This window comes from Cnephaeus nilssonii (genome assembly GCF_951640355.1).
Source record: "Cnephaeus nilssonii genome assembly, chromosome: 4".
Taxonomy (NCBI): domain Eukaryota; kingdom Metazoa; phylum Chordata; class Mammalia; order Chiroptera; family Vespertilionidae; genus Cnephaeus; species Cnephaeus nilssonii.
Genome location: NC_137075.1, coordinates 87,829,840 through 87,854,408, shown reverse-complemented (window position 1 = coordinate 87,854,408; position 24,569 = coordinate 87,829,840). Strand labels below are relative to the sequence as shown.

Sequence of the window (24,569 nt, the reverse complement as noted above, 5' to 3'; positions counted from 1 at the left end):
GCTGAATAAATGGTTTGGTAACCATGGGTAGGGAGTCAAAAGACCATGGATCTGCTAGTCGTAGTCCTCTCCCCAAAGGACTTAGTAATTTTGTAATATCTTCAGTTTCCTCATTTGCAAAATGAAGTCCCTTGTACTAATATCTTTTTGATTACTTAACAGCTAGATGCAGCCTGCAAAGGGAATGCTACCCCCTAATGGAAAACCTATGATCCACTCTGTCAAATAAAATAAGCCTTGCTCTTAGCAAGCTGTTGGCAAAATACATACCATCCTTCCAGCTGTGGAAGAGAGAAGATAGACTAGAAAAATGATCTGCCTTCATGAAACATGTATAATTTAACATTCTTACAGGTATTTTGAACATTAAACAGATGTTTAGAAGGACACAGCAGTCAGTGGGGATTTTGATAGAAGTTTTTTTGTTAGCTTATACTGACTATGATATTAAGTATTGATGATATTCATTGAATGCTTAGTCCTGGGCAAGCAAAGAGGGTTTTTCTGAGAATACTTGTGATAATTTGTTTTAAAATTTTATTCTCTTAGTCTGTAAAAATTAGAGTAACAGCATGAAACCTAGGAAATTTAACTAATAAACTGGACAACTACCCAGATCCTTGTGACCTAATATAGCTCATTCACTTCGCCTTTGATCCAGAACACACTTGGTGTGGTCATCAGGTTTTCATCATCAAATTTCAGTGCCTACCGAATACAATGTAAAGTCAGACATGGATTCCAGTTTCAGCTCCACGAGGTTCTGAGACCTTGGGAAAGTTATTTAATACTCTGAGCCTTAATTTCTTGATCTGAAAATTTTAAGGGTGATAATATTCATCTTGTATAGGGTTATGAGGATTAAGTGAAGTTACACGCTCTAAAATACATATCGTATCACATCCTGGGTATATACTAATAGGTCTAATTCATTATACTACCTTCTTCATCATCTTAGCTCCAACCTAACTTTTGAGACTTATATTTGCTATTACCCACCACCATCTTCTTAGCACATGTGTGTATTGACATGAGTGCATGCATAAACATACATATCCATGCACATCAGACTACTCATAATTAGACTACTCATGGTCTTTTAAGCATGGCCTGCACTTCTCTCCCTTTGTGTTTTGATTTGCAGGTTCCCCTCAGCCTTGAATGTCTTTCCTTCTCATCTTTTTTCAAAATTCTACGCAACTTGTAAGACCCAACTCCCCACTTCTATTAAGTTTTCCTTTATTCTTTCAGCTATATAATCTCATGCTACTTTATTCCTGTTCCACTTTTAATGTGTGCCTTTGTTGTAGACGTTAATATATAATGCCCTATATTATGGTTACAGCTTTTTATGTGAGCTTCTCCACCAAACTGTGGGCTTCTGAGGAGAAGAGGTCATAATTTAATTTGGTGCCTTGCACACAGTAAGCACTAAAAAAAGCATTTTTGTTAGGGTCTTAAATGTTAAAAAACAAAAACCCCTCTTTACATTTGTTTTGATTTCTAGATTTAGATTAAGCATACAAATATATTCATTATTGTTGGATTTTCCTTTTGAGTGTTCATATGTTAGATGATTGAAATAGCAGGTTGGTTTTCAATATTTAGATTCTTTAAGCTTCCCAGATCTTAAATTAATATAAGAATAAAGGTAGTTATTAGGCAGAGAGGTTTTTTTGTTGTTGTTGTTTTTTTGGAAAAGAGACCTTTATCCCACCTATAGAAGTCTGAAAATAATTTACTGGATTAAGGACAGGATTGAGTAGGGATTTCATTGAGATAATAAAATTGACTTGGATGATAGGAACTGGGCTGTTTGGTTATGAATAGAGTCTTCAGTAGGACCTATACTAGAAAAGGGGTTGGGAAATTGGTTAAATAGAAAATGGCCTGGATGCAGTATGGAATACTGTGCAGCAATTAAGAGGGAGGTGAATCTGCAGGCGCTGGAGTTTTTGGAAAGACCTTAAGTTGGGAAAAGAAAAGCAAGTACAACAATGTATACATACGTTATGATCCTATTTATAAATAGTTTCAAATTAAATTTTCTGTGTACATTTATGTTCATACAAAAGCATAAATAGTGTGTATCTTCTGACAAGGTCTGGAAAGATATACACCAAGTTCATAATCATGGTTACCACTGAGAGGGAATATGTGGATGTGAGAATTGAGGATCTATGAAAGTGGACTTGCTGTTTTTGTTTCCTGTGCTTCTGAATATTTTAAATTCTTTAGCAGGAGAACATATTTATGTGTTGCTTGTACAACTAAAAAAATAAATGAAACACCAGAAAGGAACAGCTTTGGGGACACGTTTTTTGGGGCTCTAAACTACAAAGGCAACCTCAATACCAAATTAATTTTAATTCCATCATCCATTTCAGGTTTTAGACCTTTGGGCTATTGCCATTTGAAACACACACACACACACACACACACACACACACACACACACACACACACACACACGGGGAGGAGCTTAGAAGTAGTCTTCAGAGTAATTTTTACAGGTATTGTTTTCAGCTGGCAGAGGCACAGCCATAGTTTCACTTCCAGTTCTTTTTGCAAGTTACTATTTAGGGAACTTTAATCATTTATCTCTAAAGAAGTATCATGCCATTGCTTTTATACTATCTCATAGGAAGCTTTGGAGAGGGAACTTTAGACCAGGAGGGAAAACAAAATGGTAAACAGATTAAGGTTCAGCTTATTATATGTCTCTTATATTGGTATCTTTTTTCCTGGGGAATTTTCCTTGTTCTGTGGCTCTGGATGAAATCAATCAGCAGACATATTCTATGTTAATGACAAAACCTGGCATTTGGGGTTCCAGCTAGGAGAGTTAGATCTTATACCCAGTTAGCCTAGTTCTGTTCTGCAGCTGTCAGTCCCACCATTAACTCGAGCAAACATTTTACAAATGTAAAAAACAATGTACATCCAGTAAAAGACAACTTAGGTGGGTCATTGCAAATCTATCACTATATTTTAAGTACCTTAAATATCAACTCAATTTTTATATCCTTATCCTAACAGCTGTTTTCTAGTTAAGTGAAGATTACAGATATGCAAAGGGAACGTTAGAGCACTCTTAAACTCTTCCCATTCATTCCATATTAACAGCTATTAACATTTAACAGAGAAAAAGAACAAGGAAGGCGAATTGGACAAGAGAGAAGAAAAAGTAAGGAGTTCTAGATTAATGTATATTGAATAGGAGCAGGTGTAGAAAAAGCAGCAGATGTAGAAAAAGAATTTTTTGAAGAATTCTTTATATAGAAGAATTTAAGAGCAGCTGGTATTGAGTTTTAAGATCAGAGTATCCCCATTTTAAAGCAAATGATAATTTAAAAATTGATAAGAAAAACAATTAGAATAACAAAACCCTTGCTTTTGTCAAATCTTGGGGATTTCAGATGTCTAGGTTGAGAAGGGAAGATAGTTCATTTCTTTTCTCACATTCCTCATTCTTTAGCATACCAGGAAGTCCCTGAAGATTTTTTTTTTTATAATGAGCAGTGCCATTCTAAAAACAAATGCAGCCCTAGCTGGTTTGGCTCAGTAGATAGAGCATCGGCCCCTCGGACTGAAGGATCCCTAGTTCGATTCTGGCCTAGGGTACATGCTGGATTGCCAGGCTCGATCCCCAGTGAGGGGCATGCAGGAGGCAGCCGATCAATGTTTCTCTCTCATCATTGATGTTTCTCTCTCCCTCTCTCTTCCTCTCGGAAATCAATTAAAAAATAAAAATAAATAAAAACAAAATGCAGTGCAATTTTTTTTTTTAAGCAGACTTAAGATTCATCTGGGCTCTGGATCACTAAATCTAAAGTTGTGGCATTTAAATGAGCAAACCAGAATTCTCTAATTTTGTAGTCTGGGTTAATTATCTTAATGCTATAGTTATGCCTTCTCTCTCATTCCTGTGCATTCCCTATTGGGAATTTGGTGGTTTTTCTTCTAAAAACACATTTGGCTAATATTTTGACTCACACTTATTATGCTAATAATATTGTTTATTTCTTAGACATGATTGGAAAGGTAAAGTACTTTATTAAAGTCAGAAATCGTGTGAAAATAGTATATCTTACTTTATAGCCTACCACATTACAGTACTTCCGAGGTTTTAGTCAAAATTAAAGTATAAGAAAGTCTGAGATGGAAACATAAACATTTGTAGGGAAGGGAAGAGGTGCTAACTTTAGAATGACCGAAGAGTTTTTAAGTTTGGTAAAATATTTTAAAAGACTTGTTGTCTTATGTTCTTGACCAGAGCCATGTTTTTCAGGGAGTGGGTTCATGATTCCTTTCTTTTCCAGATTGCAAAAGTTGAGAAGCTCAAACCCTTAGAGGTAGAGCTACGACGCCTAGAAGACCTGTCAGAATCTATCGTTAATGATTTTGCCTACATGAAGAAACGAGAGGAGGAGATGCGCGATACCAATGGTGAGGGGACGGCAGCTCTTGTTTCTCAACAAGAGAACCATAAAGGAATCAGATCACCAGACTTTAAATTCTGTGTACCCTTTTCTCAGTTTTGCCAAGGGTGGGGGAGGGGTGGTGCGTGGAAAGATAATTGTTAACTTCAGTGTTGCTGCTACAGGTAAATGAGCCTTGTTCGATTTTCAAGGAAATAGAAATTGCTTCCATGATATGCAGTTGACCATATTCTCAGTTAGCTTACCGTGTATCAAATTGATAGGACTAATCTTTGCAAATTTTTTTTTCTTAAATATATTTTATTGATTTTTTACAGAGAGGAAGGGAGAGGGATAGAGAGTTAGAAACATCGATGAGAGAGAAACATCATCAATCAGCTGCCTCCTGCACACTCCCTACTGGGGATGTGCCTGCAACCAAGGTACATGCCCTTGACTGGAATCGACCCTGGGACCCTTGAGTCCGCAGGCCGACGCTCTAGCCACTGAGCCAAACCGGTTAGGGCTAATCTTTGCAATTTTTAACATTTATATATAGAATAATGAAAATTTAAGAAAAAGCTAACTGAAATCCTACTCTTAGGCCTAGGGACAGAGTGAAGTTAATTAATTGCCTTTCCTCCCTGGCCATCGTTTAGCCTGCTGAGCTTTATTTCATTACATTTACAATGTTTTTGTTTTGATCTTTTTAGAATCAACAAACACTCGGGTCCTATACTTCAGCATCTTTTCAATGTTCTGTCTCATTGGACTAGCCACTTGGCAGGTCTTCTACCTTCGCCGCTTCTTCAAGGCCAAGAAGTTGATTGAGTAATAAGGCCTACTCTCCTCCCACCTTGTATCTCAGCCAGCAGAACATCACTGGGACGTGCCTGGCCTAAGGCATCCTATCAACAGCACCATAAAGGCACGTTGGAACTTACTTGCCAGAACTGATGTCTCTTGGTGTGGGAGGACATGGGTTACCACCTACACCCAACAAGTCATTGAGGGACTTCTTTTTAACTTGTTAGGATTTGGACTGGTTTTGCAACAATAGGACTTAATAGAGTCACCTGTGACAAAAAAATAGGGGTTACCTAGATAATGCCAAAGCCAGCATTTGTACTGGGTTTCCTCATGTGATCTGTTTGAACCATGTTTTCTTTCCTTCTCCCACTTGCTCACCAGCTTGGGCTTCCACCCTAGTTCCTTTACCAAGATTTGAATGACCATGTGGAACTTGTTTCATTCTCATTGTCCTCTTTGGATTTCCATGTGAAAACACCCTTAACTTTATCTTAACCGTTAGCTGAAATGTTTAGGTAGCTTCTGGAGGTGTCCTTTCTTAATTTTATGTCTCATAAAAGGGTGATGGATGTGACACCTCATAGAAATGAGCTTTGAACTATAGATAACTCTTTAAAAACTTTTTCATTTTAGAGAATTAAAACATTTGTGCTCAACTGCTTGAATTTTCTTTTTGTGTATTTATGTGTATTTAGTTCTATGCAGTTTTTATTACATATGTAAATTCATGTGACCACCACCACAAAATGGAAAACAGTTCCATCACAGGGATCCCTTGCTACTCTTTTATAGCTACAGCCACCTCCCTTCCTTACTCCCAAGCCCCAACCTCTGGCAACCACTAATCTGTTCTCCATCTCTCTAATTTTGTCATTTCAAGAATGTTAGATAAATCAGCAGTCGCCAACCTTTTGGACCACCGGTTGGCAACCGTTGATATAAATGGAATTATATAGTATGTAACCTTTCGAGATTAACTTTTTTTTTTTTTATCCTCACCTGAGGATATTTTTTCCATTGATTATTAGAGAGCATGGAAGGGATGGAGGGAAGGGGAGAGAGAGAAACATCAATGTGAGAGAGACACATCTATTGGTTGCCTCCCACATGTGCCCCAACTGGGGCCAGTGATCAAACCTGCGACCCAGTTCGTGCCCTTGACCAAGAATCAAACCCTTGACCCTTCGGTGCAAGAGCTGACATTCTAAACATTGAGCAATACCGGCCAGGGCAAGATTAAATTTTCTCACTCAGCATAATGCCCTTGAAGTCAATAGTTGGTTCCTTTTTATTGCTTAGTAGTATTTCATGGTATTGATGTACCACAGTTTGTCTATCCATTTACCCATTGAAGGACATTGGGGTCATTTTCAGTTTTGGGCCATTACTAATCTTCTGTGAACGTTCGTGTACAGGTTTTTATGTGAACATAAATTTTCATTTCTCTGGGATAAATGCTCTCAAGAGGGCAATTGCTGGTTGTATGGTAAGCATGTTTAATTTTTTTAAGAAACCGCCCTACTTTTTTTCTAGAGTGAGTGCCATTTTATTTATGTTCCCACCAGCAATGTATGACCAATCAGGTTTCTTCACATCCTCACCGGTATTTGCTGTTATTTTTATTTTAGTCATTCTGATAAATGTATGTAATGAGACCTCATTATGATTTTTACTTGCATTTTTCTAATGGCTAATGATGTTGAACATCTTTTCATGAGCTTATTTGCCATATATAGCTTCTTCAGTGAAATATCTGTTCATGTTATTTGCCCATTTTCTAATTAGATTATTCTTTATACTAATGAATTTTGAACATTCTTTATATATCCTACATACGGCTCCTTTGTCAGATATGTGGTTGCTTGAATTTTTAACATAACAGGTACCAAGGGAAAAAATTAGAAAATTTACCAAATCTTATATGGCCAGCCACTGAGTTAATTCCTGACCCTTATATGTCCCCGAGACATATGATGTATTTAAAAAAACAACACTGGAAGGATCATCATGAATACAGTAAATACTTGAGAATACATGTTGTGAAAGCAAAGCCAAGAATCACTATGAGTATGAGGTACCTAAAGGCCAATACTGATAAAAATAATGTGGATACAAATGACCATGTTTGTAAACAGTTATGAAAAATACTATCACTTTAAATTTTCCCCACTTCTCCCAGGAAAGGAGCTAGGAGTTCATACTTTCTGCACTCTCTTTTTAAAACCCTGCCAACTGTTGTTAGGGCTTGTCTAATCACAATGGCAAGAACTATAGGACTTAGGGCCGTGCAGCTTGCAGTTAAGCAGCAGCATGTTGGAGTTAACAGAACACTGCTGTGATGACCTGGATAAAGTCCAAAGGTGGAAGAGGGAGTGTTATGTTGTTAAAATCTCAGGCAGTTCTGTTAATGTTCCAGCTATTGTGAACCCAAAAGCCTTTCCCCCCCTTCTTTTGACTCCATGTATGCATTTCTCTGGTGTGGCATAAAAGTGGTTCATTAATTTGTGCAACATCGCCATCTGCTGTTAAGAATTGATAAGAACTACCTTTGAGGACCTCGCAGCAAAATCCTTGTCATAAAGGCAGCAGATGTAGAGGAAATCTATCTGTGATATTACATTACTAAACGACAGAAGATACATCCAAGTGAAGAGAATGACCAAATTTGTGGGTTAAAATTTCCTTAGACGTTTAACGGTGAAGTTTTGTACCATTGGTCTAATAAGATACGCTTTCATATTTCTGACGGGTGCCTTTCCTCTTTTTACAAGCAATGAAAGCTACTTAGTTGGTGATAGTACTCTGCTCTCACAAAATGTCAAAGAAGAAAATAGAATAGGCAAATATTTTATTTTGCTGATGTTTTTGTTCCCAAATGTGATTTATGAAACTAAAAATTCTTTCATGTCCTTTCCTTTTATTCATGCCAAAACTATCAATGAGAACATTTGTGGTTTTGGTATTGTTATTATTTGGTTCATTGGTATTATACCTTGATGTTATCAAAAAAGTAAATTTATTTGCCTTTGATAAAAGGCTAGTGCAAGAGCAAATTAGATTTTAAAATGAGGATGTTATCTAGTTCCCTCTGTTCTTGAGCCTATTTTTCAACAGGGTGTATAAAATATAGATGAGAGTGATGCGGTTTAAGTCAGCTTTGTTATACCATTGTCATAAACCATTTTTCTGTTTGTTTAATGGAAAGAAGCATGTGGGATTTATACAGATTCACTTGTGTTGGATGGGGATTTTTGTGTAAATTTTCTCAAATAAAGGCTAGCAGAAACCATTGTAGGTGTATTTTTCTGTTGTTACTCTTGAGTACCTCTTTGTTTGGATTGGCAGTAATTCCTCCACATTCCTTAGTTTTAACATATGGCAAATTATATGTGATAAAGTAAAGAAAAAATATAATTATCCATAATTTACTCCAGATAGATAAAGTTTATATGAGCTAGCAAAAGTTTATTATATTTTATATATAAATTATAAATGTATATAAAAATAATTATACACCTTGAGAAAGACCAAATAGGGTCTGAAAGCCAGGCAGTCTTCTGTAGTTTCCCTCTTTTAGAAACTGCTACTGGAATTATTCCTTTAGAGCAGGAGTGGAGAACCTTTATTCTGCCAAGGGCCATTTGGATTTTTTAAAATATATTTTTCTTGATTTTAGAGAGGAAGGAAGAGGGAGAAAGAGAAACATCAATGATGAGAGAGAATCATTGATCAGCTGCCTCCTGCAAACCAGGCATGTGCCCTGACCAGAAATCAAACTGTGACCTCCTGGTTCATAGGTTGACACATAACCACTGAGCTACACCGGCTGGGCCCATTTGGATATAACATCATTCGAGGGCCATACGAAATTATCAGTGTAAAAACTAGCTGCTATATTTGATCAAATATTTAATTAACTCACCCCTAATGCCTTGGGAGGACCAAAACAAATGATTTCACAGGCCTTATATGGCCCATGGGCCAGATGTTCCCATCCCTGCTATAGAGAACCTTCGTCCTTGCCCTCCTTTCTTAAAATACCTCTCCCAATTTAGAACCCCTCAGAACTTGCTTTTTTTGGCTCATCACATCTATGCAAAACCTCACTCCAGCAAGTAAAGGCCATTTTCTCCTTTTACTTGCAGTTGAACATCCTATATAATAGAGTTATTATGCAAATAGTCGTCACACCCTCCTGCCCCGGGGCCGGGGGACCTGAGGCTGCGCCCCACCCCCCCACCTCTGCCCTGGGCCAGAGAACCTGAGGTTGTATGTGTTCCCCCCCCCCCCCCGCCCCGCCCCGCCTTGTGGGGCTCGACAGGAGACCTGAGGCCATGCCCCACCCCCACCCCCGCCAGGCAGGGCTTGAAAGGGGACCTGATGCTGCACCCCCTGACAGGTGGGGTTTAACGGGGGACCTGAGGCTGCACCCCCCGCCTGGCACTGGGCCGGGTGATCTGAGGCTGCGCCCCCCCCCCCGCCCTACAGGTCTTGACAGGGTTGGGGCCAGCCGGGTCTGGGTCTCGAGTGATTTCGAGGCGTGCACTGCTGGGCAGGGACTTGACTCTGGGTCCTGCGGTGTGCCCCAGACTCTGATAGGAGGGAGATTTTCATATACATTTTACTAATTTTCTTTCATCTCTGACACTTCTATTATAGAGAAAAGGCAAATAGCAATATTAAAATATTTCCTCTAATTCCCTTTTAACCGTGCACAGGGCCACTAGTCTATAATAATAAAAGTATAATATGCTAATTAGACCAGATGGCCGAACAGCAGAACAACCGTCCGGATGACCTTCCAGATAAAGCCAGGGCTGCAAGGGCCGAGCCCCTTGCAAGAATTTCGTGCATTGGGCCTCTAGTTTTTCATAAAGCTTCTTTCCAAGAGCAACCTGAAGTGCTTTGCACGCTCACTGGCTGACCCTCCACTTCCAGTACCCAGAAAAATGGGTAATTTGCCAGTGAATTTATACAAAAGTAATGGTTCCCAATATCTGAGTATAAATAATTTTAACATCAGAAATGTCTTATTTCTCATTGAAGTTTTACTTTCAGAGAACATAATACAGCAAAACTTATCAACGAATTTAAATTTAATAATTTCAACAGTATATACTTGTTAAATGGTAGTACTTTTTACCATTAAAAACATAAAATTAATAATGTATTTAGTTTAATATATTCAAAACAGCATTTTAATGTGTAGTCAATATTAAAATGATAAATGAGATATATTATTTTTTCATATAAAATCTTTGAAATCCAGTATGCATTTGATAGCTACAGCACTTCTCCATTCAGACTAGCCCTAATTCATGTGTTCAATAGCTGCATGTAGCTAGTGGCTGTCATATCAGACCATGGAGGTATAGATTTTGCTTGGTACTTTGGTAGATTCTTCAATCTTTTTTTTTTTCTTTAATCTTTACAGTAACTCTGTGGCCCCTGGGGATCTGCATTCATAAGTGAGAACTTTTGCTATATAGCATCTTAACTGTTCACTTGTTAAAATATAACATGGAAATATCTGTTTTTGACCAAAGGCGCTTTAAAATCAGTTATGTCTTTAGAATGTTGAGTTTTTCTGGATTTAGGAATATTCAAAGGTCAGATCATTTAGTTTTATTTATACCCATTTTGAAGAAGAAATGAACATGAGTGTTTCTGTTCTGTATCCTCTTAAGACAGAATGGGACATTTGTCTGTTAAGCTTATATCAATGCATTGTAAGTAGAACAATGCACAATATCAGGCTAACCAAATTATAGAAATTATCATTGCAGAGATGCCAGAAAAATGAAGCTTTAAGCTTTGGCTGAACCCTATTCAGTTTCTCTAAAGTGAAAGTCAACACTTCTGGTTTTAAGTGATTGTTTTTTCCATTCTTTTTACTCAAGAAGACATTTATTGGATATCCTTTTTAGTGTGTTGAACTAAACTCTGGAGTAGACCCAGTAAATAAGCAATACCCATCCTCAAAGTGCCTTCTAATTAATAGGAGGAGGTAAATGGAATGATCTCTATCCAGAATTATTTTCCTACTTTGTTTAGCCATTACTGACTTTACATTTTGAACAGCCCTCCAGGAAGCCTTCACTAACCCATTAAGTTTGTCTTGGAAAAATGCCCCTCCTAAATGCCTTTCTAGAAATCTTATAACACTATAACTTATATACAATTATCCTTACAATTACTTCATTATCTGTCTGTTATATGGACTGTGAGCTCCATGAGAGTAGGACCATGTTTATTTTGTCCTCTCTTGTAACCCACCATCTGGCACAAAGTTGGTACTCAGTGTTTGTTGAATGAATAAATTGAAAATTCAAAAATACCTGTACAATATAGATCTCTGGAATGGAACCTACAAAATAAAATGTAATGGGTTATCAGTCAGTCTTGCATTTAGGTTAAAAAATGTTATATGCATACAAGATAATAGCAACATGATACTCAACAAATAATTTTTTTTTCCAATTTTTTTATTAAGGTATTATATGTGTACATATCTTACCATTGCCCTCCCCACACCCCACTCCCATATATGCCCCCACCCCCCAGAGTTTTGCATCCATTGGTTATGCTTATATGCATGCATACAAGTCCTTTGATTGATCTCTTATCTCCCCCACCTCTTCCTAACCTTCCCCTTTCAACAAATAATTTTTAAGCCTATATTAAACAGCACTTTTCGAGGCCCTGATGGTATATAGCTGTGGACAAGAGCACATAATCCTCTCATGGAGCTTATATTCTAATGAATGAAGATAGCCAATAAAGTAAACATAAACAAGACATCAGTATTTTATAGATAAGCATTGTGAAGAAAATAAGGAATGATGTGATCTGGTGGGAGGGCTGTGGTACTTTATGTATTTTTTTTTTTGTTAACCCTCGCCTGAGGATATTTTTTTCTCCCTTGATTTTTAGAGAGTGGAAGGGAGGGAAAGAGACAGAGAGAAACATCGATGTGAGAGACACACCAATTGGTTGCCTCCAGGCAGGCATCCCAACCCTGGCCAGGGATTGAGCCTGCAACTGAGGGACATGCCCTTGACTAGAATCAAACCCGAGACCCTTCAGTCCACGGGCCAACGGTCTAACCATGGAGCTGTATTATTTTAGATTGACTGGATGTGAAAAAGGTTTAATTAAGTGCAAGCACAGTGTAAGCAGACCATCATTATAAAGGCTGGTACACTAATAGAACAGAAACATTGGATCAAAGGAGACAGAAGACCCTTTACTCTCCTATTCAGACCCAATGTTATGCGGAGTGTAGGGTACTTTAAAAGGAATGCTGATGAACTGTAAAGAGGTCAGAGGAATGTGAAAGGATTAGTTAGCCCTCACCCCATTATACCAATTTTCTTCTTCTAATTTGCTGTCACTATCACCTACTTAAAAATCTGGAAGTGTAGCCCTAACCGGTTTGGCTCAGTGGATAGAGCATTGGCCTGTGGACTGAAGGGTCCCAGGTTCGATTCCGGTCAAGGGCTGCGTGCACATCCCCAATAGGGGGTGTGCAGGAGTCAGCTGATCGATGTTTCTGTCTCATCGATATTTCTAACTCTCTATCCCTCTCCCTTCCTCTCTGTAAAAAATAAATAAATAAATAAACCTGGAAGTGTTTCCTGGACTCTCACATTTACCTCTACAACCATATCCCTCCTGACTGATCACAAAGTTTAAATGTTCCTTGGATGGATTTCTTCAACCTGGACCTCTTCACCTCCACTCCACACTGATAGCACCTTAGTGCCTCTTCTTTTCTTAGAATATAAATTGCCTCTTAACTGGTCTTCCTGCCTCCAGTCTTTGTCTTCCACATTGTCATCAGAGTTCTTTGTAAAATATAACTTGGATCTTATGTAAGGTGACCGTACTGTTTATTGTCTGGGCTGGGCACTTGAGCAGAAGGCTCTGTTATGCTGGGGCAAGGGGAAAGGTATAAATTGGGACTTTCCCAGCAACTAGGGACATATAGTCATACTAATCATATACTTCCTTTAAAATCTCCAATAATTTTCCATTGCCCACAGGAAAAGCCAAACTATAAAACTCTATCTGAGGCCCTGTCTCTTTCTTCTACCCCACATGCACCCTGTCCTCCAGCCCGGTAACCTTCCTCTTAGCCCCAACACATCCTGCTCTGTGAAGAGATCTGGAGCCAGATTGCGGGGTTTGACTCCCAGCTCCCCTTACTGTAACACTGAGCAGGTTACTTAACCTCTCTGTGTCTCAGTTCCTTCTGTAGAATGGGAATAATAGGGTTAAGGGGGATGACACATGAAAAAAAACGAAACTGAAGAATGGTGCTAGGAACACAACACTCTATAAACGTTAGCTGTTATCTCTCTGATGCAGATCATATTACCAACTGTACAGATCAAAAAATAAGCTTGGAGGTGTGAAGCTGCCAAGGTCACATAACTGATGGAACACGTTTACCCACGGTATTGCGATTCTCTTAGTAGCCCGAGGCCAGGGAGATCCCCCACCCCCAAACACAGTGACACCTACTTCTCAAAGAATGTTGCATGAGTTCAGATGGTCAAAGACAAAAGAATGCTAAATATGAAAAAAAAAAAAAAAAGATAAGCATGTCAGGAGAATTGGCTTAACAAGTTTCTGGAGTTGTGTACGAGGGAGGAACCTGGGGTGGTCCCGGGAGAAAGGTGGACCCACTGACTCTTAAGATGACAGGAGACAAATATGTCCGCTTACTACAGTCTCTCTCTGTGGAAGGGACTGCTTCCCCCATCACTGCCCAGAGAGAGGCCAGGCGCCGAGATGAGCCTGGACGAACTCCGGACTCCCAAGCTGTCTCGGGACCTGGCCAGGGGTCGGGGAAGTAGCCTACAGACCCGTCGGTGATCCCCTCGCTCCTGCCGGAGCCCGACGGTTCCACGCGGTCGCTACCACGCGCCGGCCCACCCCGGCCCAAGGCCTGCCTTGCCCCGCCAGCCGGGAGGAAGGGAAGCCCTGGCCCCGGACTTCAGCAGTGGGCCAGCGAGGGCGGAGGAAACCCCGCCGGGCCGGAAGCACCCACAACTGCTTCCGGGTCAGGAGGCTGGGGCCACCATGGAACCTCGCGGGGTGGCGGGGCTGACCGAGCCGCGGGCTGCCTTTTGAAGCGACCGAAGCGCCGCGCGGCCAGCGCCCCTGGTGACACGCAGGCCGGTCCCGCGGCCGCCGCCATGTCGGTGCTGGGCGAGTACGAGCGACACTGCGACTCCATCAACTCGGACTTTGGGAGCGAGTCCGGGGGTGGCGGGGACTCGGGCCCGGGGCCCAGCGCCGGTCCGGGGCCGCGAGCGGGCGGCGCGGCGGAGCAGGAGGAGCTGCACTACATCCCCATCCGCGTCCTGGGCCGCGGCGCCTTCGGGGAGGCCACGCTGTACCGCCGCACCGAGGTAGCGGCCCGGCTCCCCGCGCCCGGCGCCGGGTCCTCGCTTGGCGCGGGGCGCCCGCTGGGTTCTGTCTCGGGGGTCCTCCCCCCGCGGCCGGTCACCGCACTCTCCTGACTGGTCGTTTCCGTTTATCCCGGGGAACGGGGCGAGTCATTGAACCTTCTGGTAGCCTTAGTTTCCCCATCTATAAAATGGGGTTAGTCATGCCTACCTTTAGAATAAACTTTAAAGGTTCTTTTGAGGGTTAAGCGACGATGCTTTACAAAGTGTGAAATTAAAGTGACACGTGAATGTGAGGTGTTGTCAAAACTTCACTTCCTCCCATGCTGTATAGCTCTCCAAGGTCAGGGTGGGGAGGATGGGCATGGCTTCAAAATTCCCATGGCCAAGGCGGCTCCGATATCTTTGCCTTTATCTGTAAGTTCCGAGGTGAACACTCAGTTGGAGATTTTTCTTGAAGATCCGTCGGGAGGTCGCGGTGTGTTAGTTTCTTCATCAGTGTTTATCCAGCAGCTTTATGCCTGGATAATACTTTTTTTTTTGTTATATTCTAAGCCAGTAAGTCTTAACTTTGGGGGGGGGGGGGGGAGGCACCAGGACTCCTTTGAGAATCTAATGTGAACATACTCGCCCCCATCCACATTTGCACCCCTACCTATTCTTGGAAGAGATCCGTGGGTCACTGACCCTTAAATTCACAATGTGTACTAACTAAAACCCCGAAGTGGTGACTCCACTTACAAAAACTAACCATAAACTGATTTTGATCAATAAAGCCTCAAAACTTAAGCTTTAGAATAGGGAAGCATTTAATGAGAACTTGCTGGTTGCTGGAGCTGATTCATGCATCAGTGATCCATCTGTAGTTGTGTGTGTTCCAAGCTAACCTAGTTTTAAGGCTGAAAGATGCGGGAGAGTATCTTTACGTGTTCTTTTTTATCCTAATTCACATTAATGTATGATGTTAAGTTACTGTTAGTATTCTAGTTTCTTTTTTTTAAAGGTATGTTTTTATTGATTCAGAGAGAGAGATAGAAACATCAATGATGAGAATCATTGACCGGCTGCCTCCTGCACGCCCCCTACTGGGGATGGAGCCCAAAGGGGGCATGTGCCCTGACAAGAATCCTACCTTGACCTTCCTGGCTCATAGGTGAATGCTCAACCACTGAACCACATCAGCCAGGCAGTATTCTGTTTTCTTATTTGTACTCATAACATGAGAAAGAGGACATGAGCATTAGTGTACCTATTTATAGTTAAAGAAACCAAAAGTATATTTAAATGACTTGCTCACTTAAATTAGAAGTAAATCTTTAGCTAAACAAAGTTCTATACCTCTTTCCCCGTGCCTTTCCATTATTATCATGTTGAACTTAATTACTGACATTTTAAGTTAAATTTAATTACACTTTCCAAAAACTATGTAACATTATCCATATCACCAAATATTTATTAGATCTGTGTATTTACAAAGATTTAATTAGAAGCAGCTCTTTCCTTCAAGAAGCTTCTATTTCAATGGAAAGACAAGTTAGTAAACAAATAACATGTAAGTTGTATGTATATATGAAAAGAATGGACAAATCATTTCAGGGTATGACCTCTGAAAATTAAGGGAATGGTTGCATTGAGTAAATGTACAGCAGAAGGTTCATTAGGACCTTCCCAAAAAGATTTAATGGCCTATCAAAGTCATGTTAAAGTCTGGGGAGGGTTGTTTAGGCAGAGATGTTCCTGGGCTGGGGAGCAGTGTCAGGGAAGAATTAGAGATATTATAAAAGAGAGGATATTGGGAGCTGCAGGTAAGTTTTCATGAATAGAGAAAAACATGTAATACATAAAAGTAACAGGAGATAGAGTTGCAAAATGGGCAGCATGAGTTAAATGAACTCAAAGGGCTTAGCTATGACTTCTTAATCCAGAAAGGGTAAACAAAAATCACTAGAGAAATCTAAATCTAAATTGATAATATTAGAGGCAAGTTTAATTTCCATTTTACAAGAAACTGGTCACCCATAGATAACTACTCTCCAGTTCTCTATTTCTCCAATATTCTAGCCCTACTACAGTGCTCATCATAACTAACAGTCTGTCATAATGTCACTCAGTCACTCAACAGAATCTTTGAGATTACTTCCATCCCATATTTTTACATGGAATTGACATGATGCAAATTAAGTGTATAAAGGTTCTGCAGCAAATTATGATGCTTAATTGTATGCGGAACCTTGAAAGTCTGTTCATGATTTTTGTTTAAAGGAAAAAATAGAAGCAGTCAGTCTCTTCCCATCTAGGAAGGTGTTTTTTTTTCTAGGTTTACAGATCCATGTGTGGATTCATTTGCTACCAGGCAAGAGGAAAACACTATAACTCTGTTGCTGTGTTGTAGGATGATTCATTGGTTGTGTGGAAGGAAGTTGATTTGACCCGACTGTCAGAGAAGGAACGACGGGATGCCTTGAATGAGATTGTTATTCTGGCACTGCTGCAGCATGACAACATTATTGCCTACTACAATCACTTCATGGACAATACCACCCTGCTGATTGAGCTGGAATATTGTAATGGTAAGGTAGAATTCAGTGGGACTTCCTTTAGCAAGACAGTCTGTTCATACTTACCTTAAAGTGGATTGAAAAAGAAAAGACAAATACAGTGATAAGAAGTTTAAATGGATTTCTTGAGTGTAGAGAATTAGTTCAGGCCCTGCAGAGTTTTGAAGTGATGCACAAAATAAAGGGAGGGATTTTTTCCTACATTCTCAAATTCTGCCTTGTGATTATAGTTTCATCTTGAAATTATATGTTCAGTTGGATTTTACATTCATTTTTCAAGGTTTTTTTTCTCATGAAATGACATGAGTTAGGCATTAGAGACATACTGTGGCTTGATAAAATATTTAATGAAATCTTTTTAATATTTCTTTATTGATTTCAGAGAGGAAGGGAGAGGGAAAGAGAGAGAGAAACATCAATGATGAGAGAATCATTGATTGGCTGCCTCCTGCAGGTCCCCTACTGGGGATCAAGCCCACAAACTAGGCATGTGCCCCTGACCAGAATCGAACCTGGGACCCTTCAGTCCGCAGGCTGACCCTCTAGCCACTGAGCCAAACCAGCTAAGGCATAATGAAATCTTATAAGTGATACTGATTTATATTGACTTCAGTGAAAGCTATCCTATTAAGAAGTGGTCCAAAGGTCATAACTGAATGAAAATGATAATATAGTAAAGCATGGCCTTATTTATCTGGTCTCTGATTTCTTGGGACCATTTTGCTTGTAAGATAGCAGTATGGTCTAGTTGTTAAGAAAATAGACTCTGAACCCACATCCCAAGCTTCATGACTTTAGCTCTGTAACCTTGCACAAGAAACTTAACTTTCCTGTGTCTCAGCTTATAAGTTTGTTGATAGCAGTTCATAACATACATCCTAGGGTTATTGTATTAAATGAATGTGTAAAGACCCTAGCATTGTACTTGGTATATAGCAAATGTTTGATATATACTGTACTAAGTAGTATCCTTCTTATTACATAGGAGAATCTCCTCAGTCCTTTCTTGAGCTGCATGCTATTGTGGTCTCACCATATTCTTCATTCTAAATCTCTAAGAGAAAGCTCCTAGATTCTAACTTTCTTGTCTAGACTCTTGTATATCATGGTTGTCCTGGTTCTGATCAACCCTACAAGCACAAGATTTTAATAGAGATTTCTGAAGTAGCAGAAGCCTCAAGTAGTTAACTTCCTTTGTGGTTAGGAGATCTAGAACAAATGGTACCTTTGTTGAAACTTCTAGTTACTAAATTACAGGGGGATGAGAAGGGGGAGAAAGTTGTGAAACTTAGCCAGGGCTAAAGTGTAAGTTATATTTGCAAGTAGGAAGTAAAATGACCCATGATCATTTATAGTCTGTCCTAGAGGCCCAATGCACAAAATTCATGCAAGGGGCTCGGCCCTCCCAGCCCCAGCTGCCTCGAGGCCCCGCCCACTGGTTGTTCCAGAAGGTTGTTCTGGAAAGTCGTTCTGGAAGGTCATTCCACTGTCCAGTTAATTACCATTTTAGCTCTTTATTATATAGGATTATATAGGATTACTTGGAAAGGGAGAAGCAAATTCAGACTTATTCTGCAGTAATGAGTTAGTAAAGAGAGTAATGATTAGAAACAGTCTAGGGAAACGATTTTTCAATCTTTTTTATCTCAAGGCACAAATAAATTAATTACAGAATTCTGTGGCACATCAAAAAATATATATTTTTTGCAAATCTGACCAAAAAAAAATATATAATTTCGATTCACACACACCAGATACTATTGTGTTGGTTGTTGTCATTTTTTTATTTGACAACCTGAGGGAAAAGAGGTTAGTGCCCTGACTAAATAGTCAGGTATTGAATGTTTTAAAAGTTCTTGCAGCACACCAGTGTGCTTCTGTGGCACGTCAGTGTACCGCTGCACACTGGTTGAAAATTGCTGGTCTAAGGTGTTCCCTAAACTTTGGGAAGTATTTTCAGTGGAAAGAAAAAGAAGTTTATATATACCTGTAAATACAAAACATTTTATCACTGTTGTTCTAATAGTCACACTGAGAGAGATGTTATCAAAATGTTGCAGATTCTTTTAAAAGAAGTTCTAGAAAAGAAAATCTGATTTTAAAGACATTCAATATATTTTCACTAATTGGGGTACTATAGAAATGGTTTTTACTCTCCTCTTTTCAAAATGTCTTACTTCCTGTTTTTGTATTGAGCCTCTTCCATTAGGGAGGGGAATCTCTGAAGAATATTTTTGATACAGTACTTGAAAGATGGAAAAGTCAAGAGGGAAGAAGCGATTTCCTTTGGAGAGGAAGCAGAATGCTTCATTTGTGTTAACTGTTAAAATCCTAGTAGATACAGGAGCCAAGCTTTAATCTCTATTAAGCAATTCAAACCTATCTCTTGTTTAATTGCAGGAGGGAACCTGTATGACAAAATCCTTCGTCAGAAGGACAAGTTGTTTGAGGAAGAGGTAATTCATATTTCTATGGTAGGAAGCTAGAATTGTAATTTGTTGTATTCTTATTCTGTATTAACTCTTCCAACAATGAAGAGGTTTTTTTCCTTTTGTTCACACTTCTTCCAGGCTCTGGTTGATATTCATGAGAAAGGAAACCTCTAACAAGGAAGCTGTCTATAGCTGCTTCCTAAATGGTTTACCACATCATGACTCTCTATGGGCTTTCTTTTCCGGTTCTGTTACTGCATACTGGTATGCCCAGTTTTCTATACCTTTGCATTCTTCCCAGATTTCTTTCCACAAGCCTGCTTCACCATACTATACTTTATAATGACATTGGAACTATTTTATGATGACCTGCTTTTTCTTTTTACCCCTACCACTTTTCTTTGCCTGTTCAACCTACAAGCAAGAGAGGTCAAGTCATGTTGAATCGTAACTTCTGGTTGCAGCTTTTTTCATTTTATTTGTTTGAGAAAGAGTGTTTAAATCGAATTTTTGTTTGTTTCCAGTCCAAATATAATTTATTTTTTCTCTGCAGATGGTGGTGTGGTACCTGTTTCAGATTGTTTCAGCAGTGAGCTGTATCCATAAAGCTGGAATCCTTCATAGGTAATGAGTGAAAGAATATGGGATTGATTCCTCCCCACCAATCCAACCCCTACCTTAGGTGCCTCCCATCAGTACTAATATTTTCTTGATTAAGCAGGCAGGGCTTTTACATCTATATATTTTTAAATTTTTATTTATTGATTTTAGAGGGATATGGGGAAGAGAGAGAGAAAGAGACATCGATTTGTTATTCCACTTATTTATGCATTCATTGGTTGATTCTTGTTTGTGCCCAGACCGGGAATCGAACCCTCAACCTTGATGTTTCAGGATGACACTTTAACCAACTGAGCTACCCAGCCAGGTCACATTGATATATTTTAGAAAGGAAAGTGAATAACAAAGGGTGTTATATTTTCTTCCTGAAATTAAACCATGTTTGTGATGTAAGAAGAATTTCCTTAATAGCTAAGTACTGCTCAGTCATTTTTAAAGAGAGATTTTAGAGTTCATTTCATTAATTCATCAGTAAAGCCTAGAAGCCACTGTGAGAAGTGGTATTAGGTATTAGATTGGTTGGAATTCACGTAAATGTTTTCTCTGAACTGTAATTGGCCATTGTTTTTAATTCTGTAATACTTTTTTTTTTTTATTAAATATATTTTATTGATTTTTTACAGAGAGGAAGGGAGAGAGATAGTCAGAAACATCGATGTGAGAGAAACATCGATCAGCTGCCTCCTGCACAGATGTGCCCGCAACCAGGGTACATGCCCCTGACCGGAATCGAACCTGGGACCCTTCAGTCCCCAGGCTGACGCTCTATCCACTGAGCCAAACCGGTTTCGGCATAATTCTGTAATACTTTTAATTTGAATAAAAAGCCTATTTATTTTGTATAATTAATTATACACCTGTACTAGACCTTTGGGTGGAGGAACAGTTTTCTGTTCATTTCTAGCTATAGGAGAGAGCCATTATGAACATTGCTGCATCATTATATCCTGTTTTTTAAAATTTATCTTTATTGTCAAAAGTCATTATATCCTCCTTGAATCTTTAACCATTGCCAGAGATTAGTGTGTCTACACCAGTATTTCTTTTTGGTTGGTTTATTAATTGTTGACTTACATTTCTTGATAGCTATTGAATGACTGCTGTTGCATATTATTTTCTTTTCAAATGTTACAAAGAATATTGTTCTGCTTTTTTTGCATTTTTCAGTAAAGGAAGCTAGAGTGTAAACCAGGCACAGGTTGTTTAACATGTGGTCAATTCATCTTTAGAAAAATAGCCAGTGATTTTATTACGTGATCTACACAGCCTGATCATGTTGCTGCGGGGATAGGCAGCCTCTTCTCTTACCTTAACAGATTTGAAACTTTGACACCAACCAAATGTTAAGATTGCCTTGATATTACTTCATTCAAAGCATACATGGTAATTGAAGAAGTAGTATACCTTATAGGAATTATAATTACCTGGGACAGGTAATTATTTTTTTGTCTTACCCTCTTAACTTTTCTTACTGGCTTTAGTGGTATGGGAGGCATGCCTGTGCCATGAAGCCCTGGAGGATGAAGTTTAATTTTCTACTTCACTCTCCCAAGTCCCCTTTTCAGTGTGAAAGTGATGACCGTTGTTTGGATTCAGCAGTCTGAGCAATGGTGACACACTCATTTTCTCTAATCCTGGCTGTGGTAGATGAGATGAAAACAGTCGACTGTATGACCTTGCTATCCAGCATTTTCTTTTCTTTTTTTTTTCCAGAGATATAAAGACATTAAATATTTTTCTGACCAAGGCAAACCTGATAAAACTTGGAGATTATGGCCTAGCAAAGAAACTTAATTCTGAATATTCCATGGCTGAGACGGTAAGTGTATGTTGCCCTTGTCTAATTTTTTTCCTTTTCCTTTCTAGCACCATGAGATACAACTATTCCCCCTAAATATTGCATCCTTTTCTCAGTATTCTTGCAAATTCTCCATACTTTTAAAACAAATCTACAAGAGTCTTTTTCCTGGGCTCACTAACAGGCATTTACATGCTCAGATGTTCTTTCAAGAGTCATTGTCTGCATTGTCTGTATGACCTCAAATCCCTTTCTGACACTTACTAGAGACTTTTCTAAAAAGCCACAAAATACTTTACCGTTTTTCCAGCCTAAGATCTTTAATAGATTTCACTTTATCTCTTAACATTTGAGCTTATGATGTTACACATCTCTTTTTGTGTTTCCTTTGAAATTTTCTGGTTCAGAAGCCATATATTACAAATAAAGGCTGATGCCCAGAGAACAATTTGATCTTTAATATTGTACATAGTCTAAACTGCAGGGTTCCCTTCTCACCTGATCCTAAGAAAGACCATTCTTTAATAAAGCATAGACATAAGTTGACCTTTAAGGACAGTGATCTCATCCTTTTAGGAATTATAAAACCCAATTATTACTCTACTGGTTTCACAATTCTCTGTCCTAAAAAGAACTTGAAAATGTAGGTTTAATAAAAATTAATTTTGTTCTGATGATATTTTTTGATAATGTTGCAATATGCCTGCAAGCAATATAGAGACATTCAAGGATACTGATAGCCAGGGTTGAGATTCTCTGCTTCAGGGATTCAGTCTGATTATATGGTGGTGCCATATGGAGCTTCTGGAAGCAATCATGTTTTAAGTAGATTTTTTTGCATCAAGAATAATCTGATAAAACCAAGATTTGATTTTTCTTAGCCAGTTAATGCAAAGAAGGAATGATAAGAACATTATAAATGCTGTGTAAGCCATCTGAAAATTTCTTTGCTTTGCTGATTAAAGATGGGGCACTCATTGTCTCTCATCTTAGGAAAGACATGACATTCAAGACATTTTTATTTCCAAATTCATTCTTGAATTCAAGAAATCTTTTTCAAATTTAAAAGAAATTCACTAACTATATTACTATTACAAATGTCAAATTGAGCCATTTAAAAAACTTAATTGCTATGCATTTCAGTTACAACTTTATTCATTTACCTTCTCCCCACTGCCAGCTTCCTCCCCGCTTGTGAGCTTTTACTAAGTATGTCTTTATCTGTATGAAATCTTAGTGGGCCTTGAATGCCTACAAGCCTTTATGATCCAGACATCACAGAGCTGTTGTGGCTCCCAAATTATCACAGTGCCTTTACCACAGAGATTATCCTATCTAATAAAGAGGGAATATGCTAATTGACTGTCCTGCCCTCAAAGATGGCGGTGCCCACAGCCAATAAGGAGGGAATATGCTAATTGACTGTCCCACCCTCAAAGATGGCAGCGCCCAGTCCTCTCAGCCCCACCGGGGTGGCAGGCACATGGCACACCTGCCTCCGGAGTCCCTCAGCCCCCCAGCTGCCCAGGGCCGGCCCGAAGCACAGGCAAGCCTCAGATGGCAGCTACCCAGCTGCCCAGGTCCGCCCGAGGCTCAGGTAACCAGTGCCAGCCGAGGCTTGCACTACCGGCAGTGGCAGCAGCAGAGGTGTGATGGGGCGTCACCTTCCCCTGATCGCCGGGTTGCCTCCCGCCCCTGAGGGCTCCCGGACTGAGAGGGGGCAGGCCAGGCTGAGAGACACCCCCTCCAGTACATGAATTTTCATGCACCGGGCCTCTAGTTCCTTTATAATTGGCTTTATAAGTGAATAAGATTTCTCCCCATAGTGACATCATCTCACAGAAACCATAATGGGATATGCTGATGAATGTTTTATGGTTGTTATCACTAGTTCCTAGGAAATTTAATTTAGTTGTTGAAATATTAATATGGTTACCCCAGAAAAGAAATTATTATTTGATTGTTTTCTTTGTTGTTCAGCTTGTCGGAACTCCATATTACATGTCTCCAGAGCTCTGCCAAGGAGTAAAATACAATTTCAAGTCTGATATCTGGGCAGTAGGCTGCGTCATCTTTGAACTGCTTACGCTGAAGAGAACATTTGATGCTACAGTAAGTTGATGTATTATCTCCACATTGTCCTTGTAAATGATACCACTTGATTGAGATAATCAACTTCATTTATCCCTGAGCTTTTTTTGTTAATCCTCACCCGAGGATATTCTTCCGTTGATTTTTTATTTTTTTTTTTTAGGGAGAGTGGAAGGGAGGGGAGGAGACAGAGCAAGAGAAACATCGGTGTGAGAGAGCCACATTGATTGGTTGCCTCCCACCTGCCCCCCGACATGGGGCCAGGGATTGAGCCTGCAACCAAGGTACATGCCCTTGACCAGAATCAAGCCCTTGACCCTTCAGTCCGCAGGCTGACACTCTGTCAACTGAGCCAAACTGGTTAGGGCTGAGCTTCTGATTTCTAGAACAGAAATCAACTGTAGGCAAAAATAACAACTAGT

General features: G+C 39.5%; 2 protein-coding genes across 3 annotated transcripts in view; both read left to right on the top strand.

The window, feature by feature from the left end:
• Window positions 1-8,521, top strand: part of TMED10 (transmembrane p24 trafficking protein 10) — a 36,275-nt gene extending 27,754 nt beyond the window's left edge. Inside the window, exons 4-5 of the mRNA XM_079768929.1 lie at window positions 4,323-4,449; window positions 5,135-8,521. Of these exons, the coding sequence (XP_079625055.1) occupies window positions 4,323-4,449; window positions 5,135-5,256 (249 nt within the window). The 3' untranslated portion in view covers window positions 5,257-8,521. The remainder of the gene's footprint in view (window positions 1-4,322; window positions 4,450-5,134) is intronic.
• Window positions 8,522-14,288: 5,767 nt separating this feature from the next.
• NEK9 (NIMA related kinase 9) overlaps window positions 14,289-24,569 on the top strand; it is a 40,000-nt gene continuing 29,719 nt past the window's right edge. The window contains exons 1-6 of one of the 2 annotated variants that reach the window (XM_079769445.1): window positions 14,289-14,650; window positions 17,040-17,217; window positions 19,606-19,661; window positions 20,191-20,261; window positions 21,972-22,077; window positions 24,037-24,168. In XM_079769445.1, the coding sequence (XP_079625571.1) occupies window positions 14,435-14,650; window positions 17,040-17,217; window positions 19,606-19,661; window positions 20,191-20,261; window positions 21,972-22,077; window positions 24,037-24,168 (759 nt within the window). In that variant the 5' untranslated portion in view covers window positions 14,289-14,434. The remainder of the gene's footprint in view (window positions 14,651-17,039; window positions 17,218-19,605; window positions 19,662-20,190; window positions 20,262-21,971; window positions 22,078-24,036; window positions 24,169-24,569) is intronic. The other variant, XM_079769444.1, reaches the window with a different exon arrangement.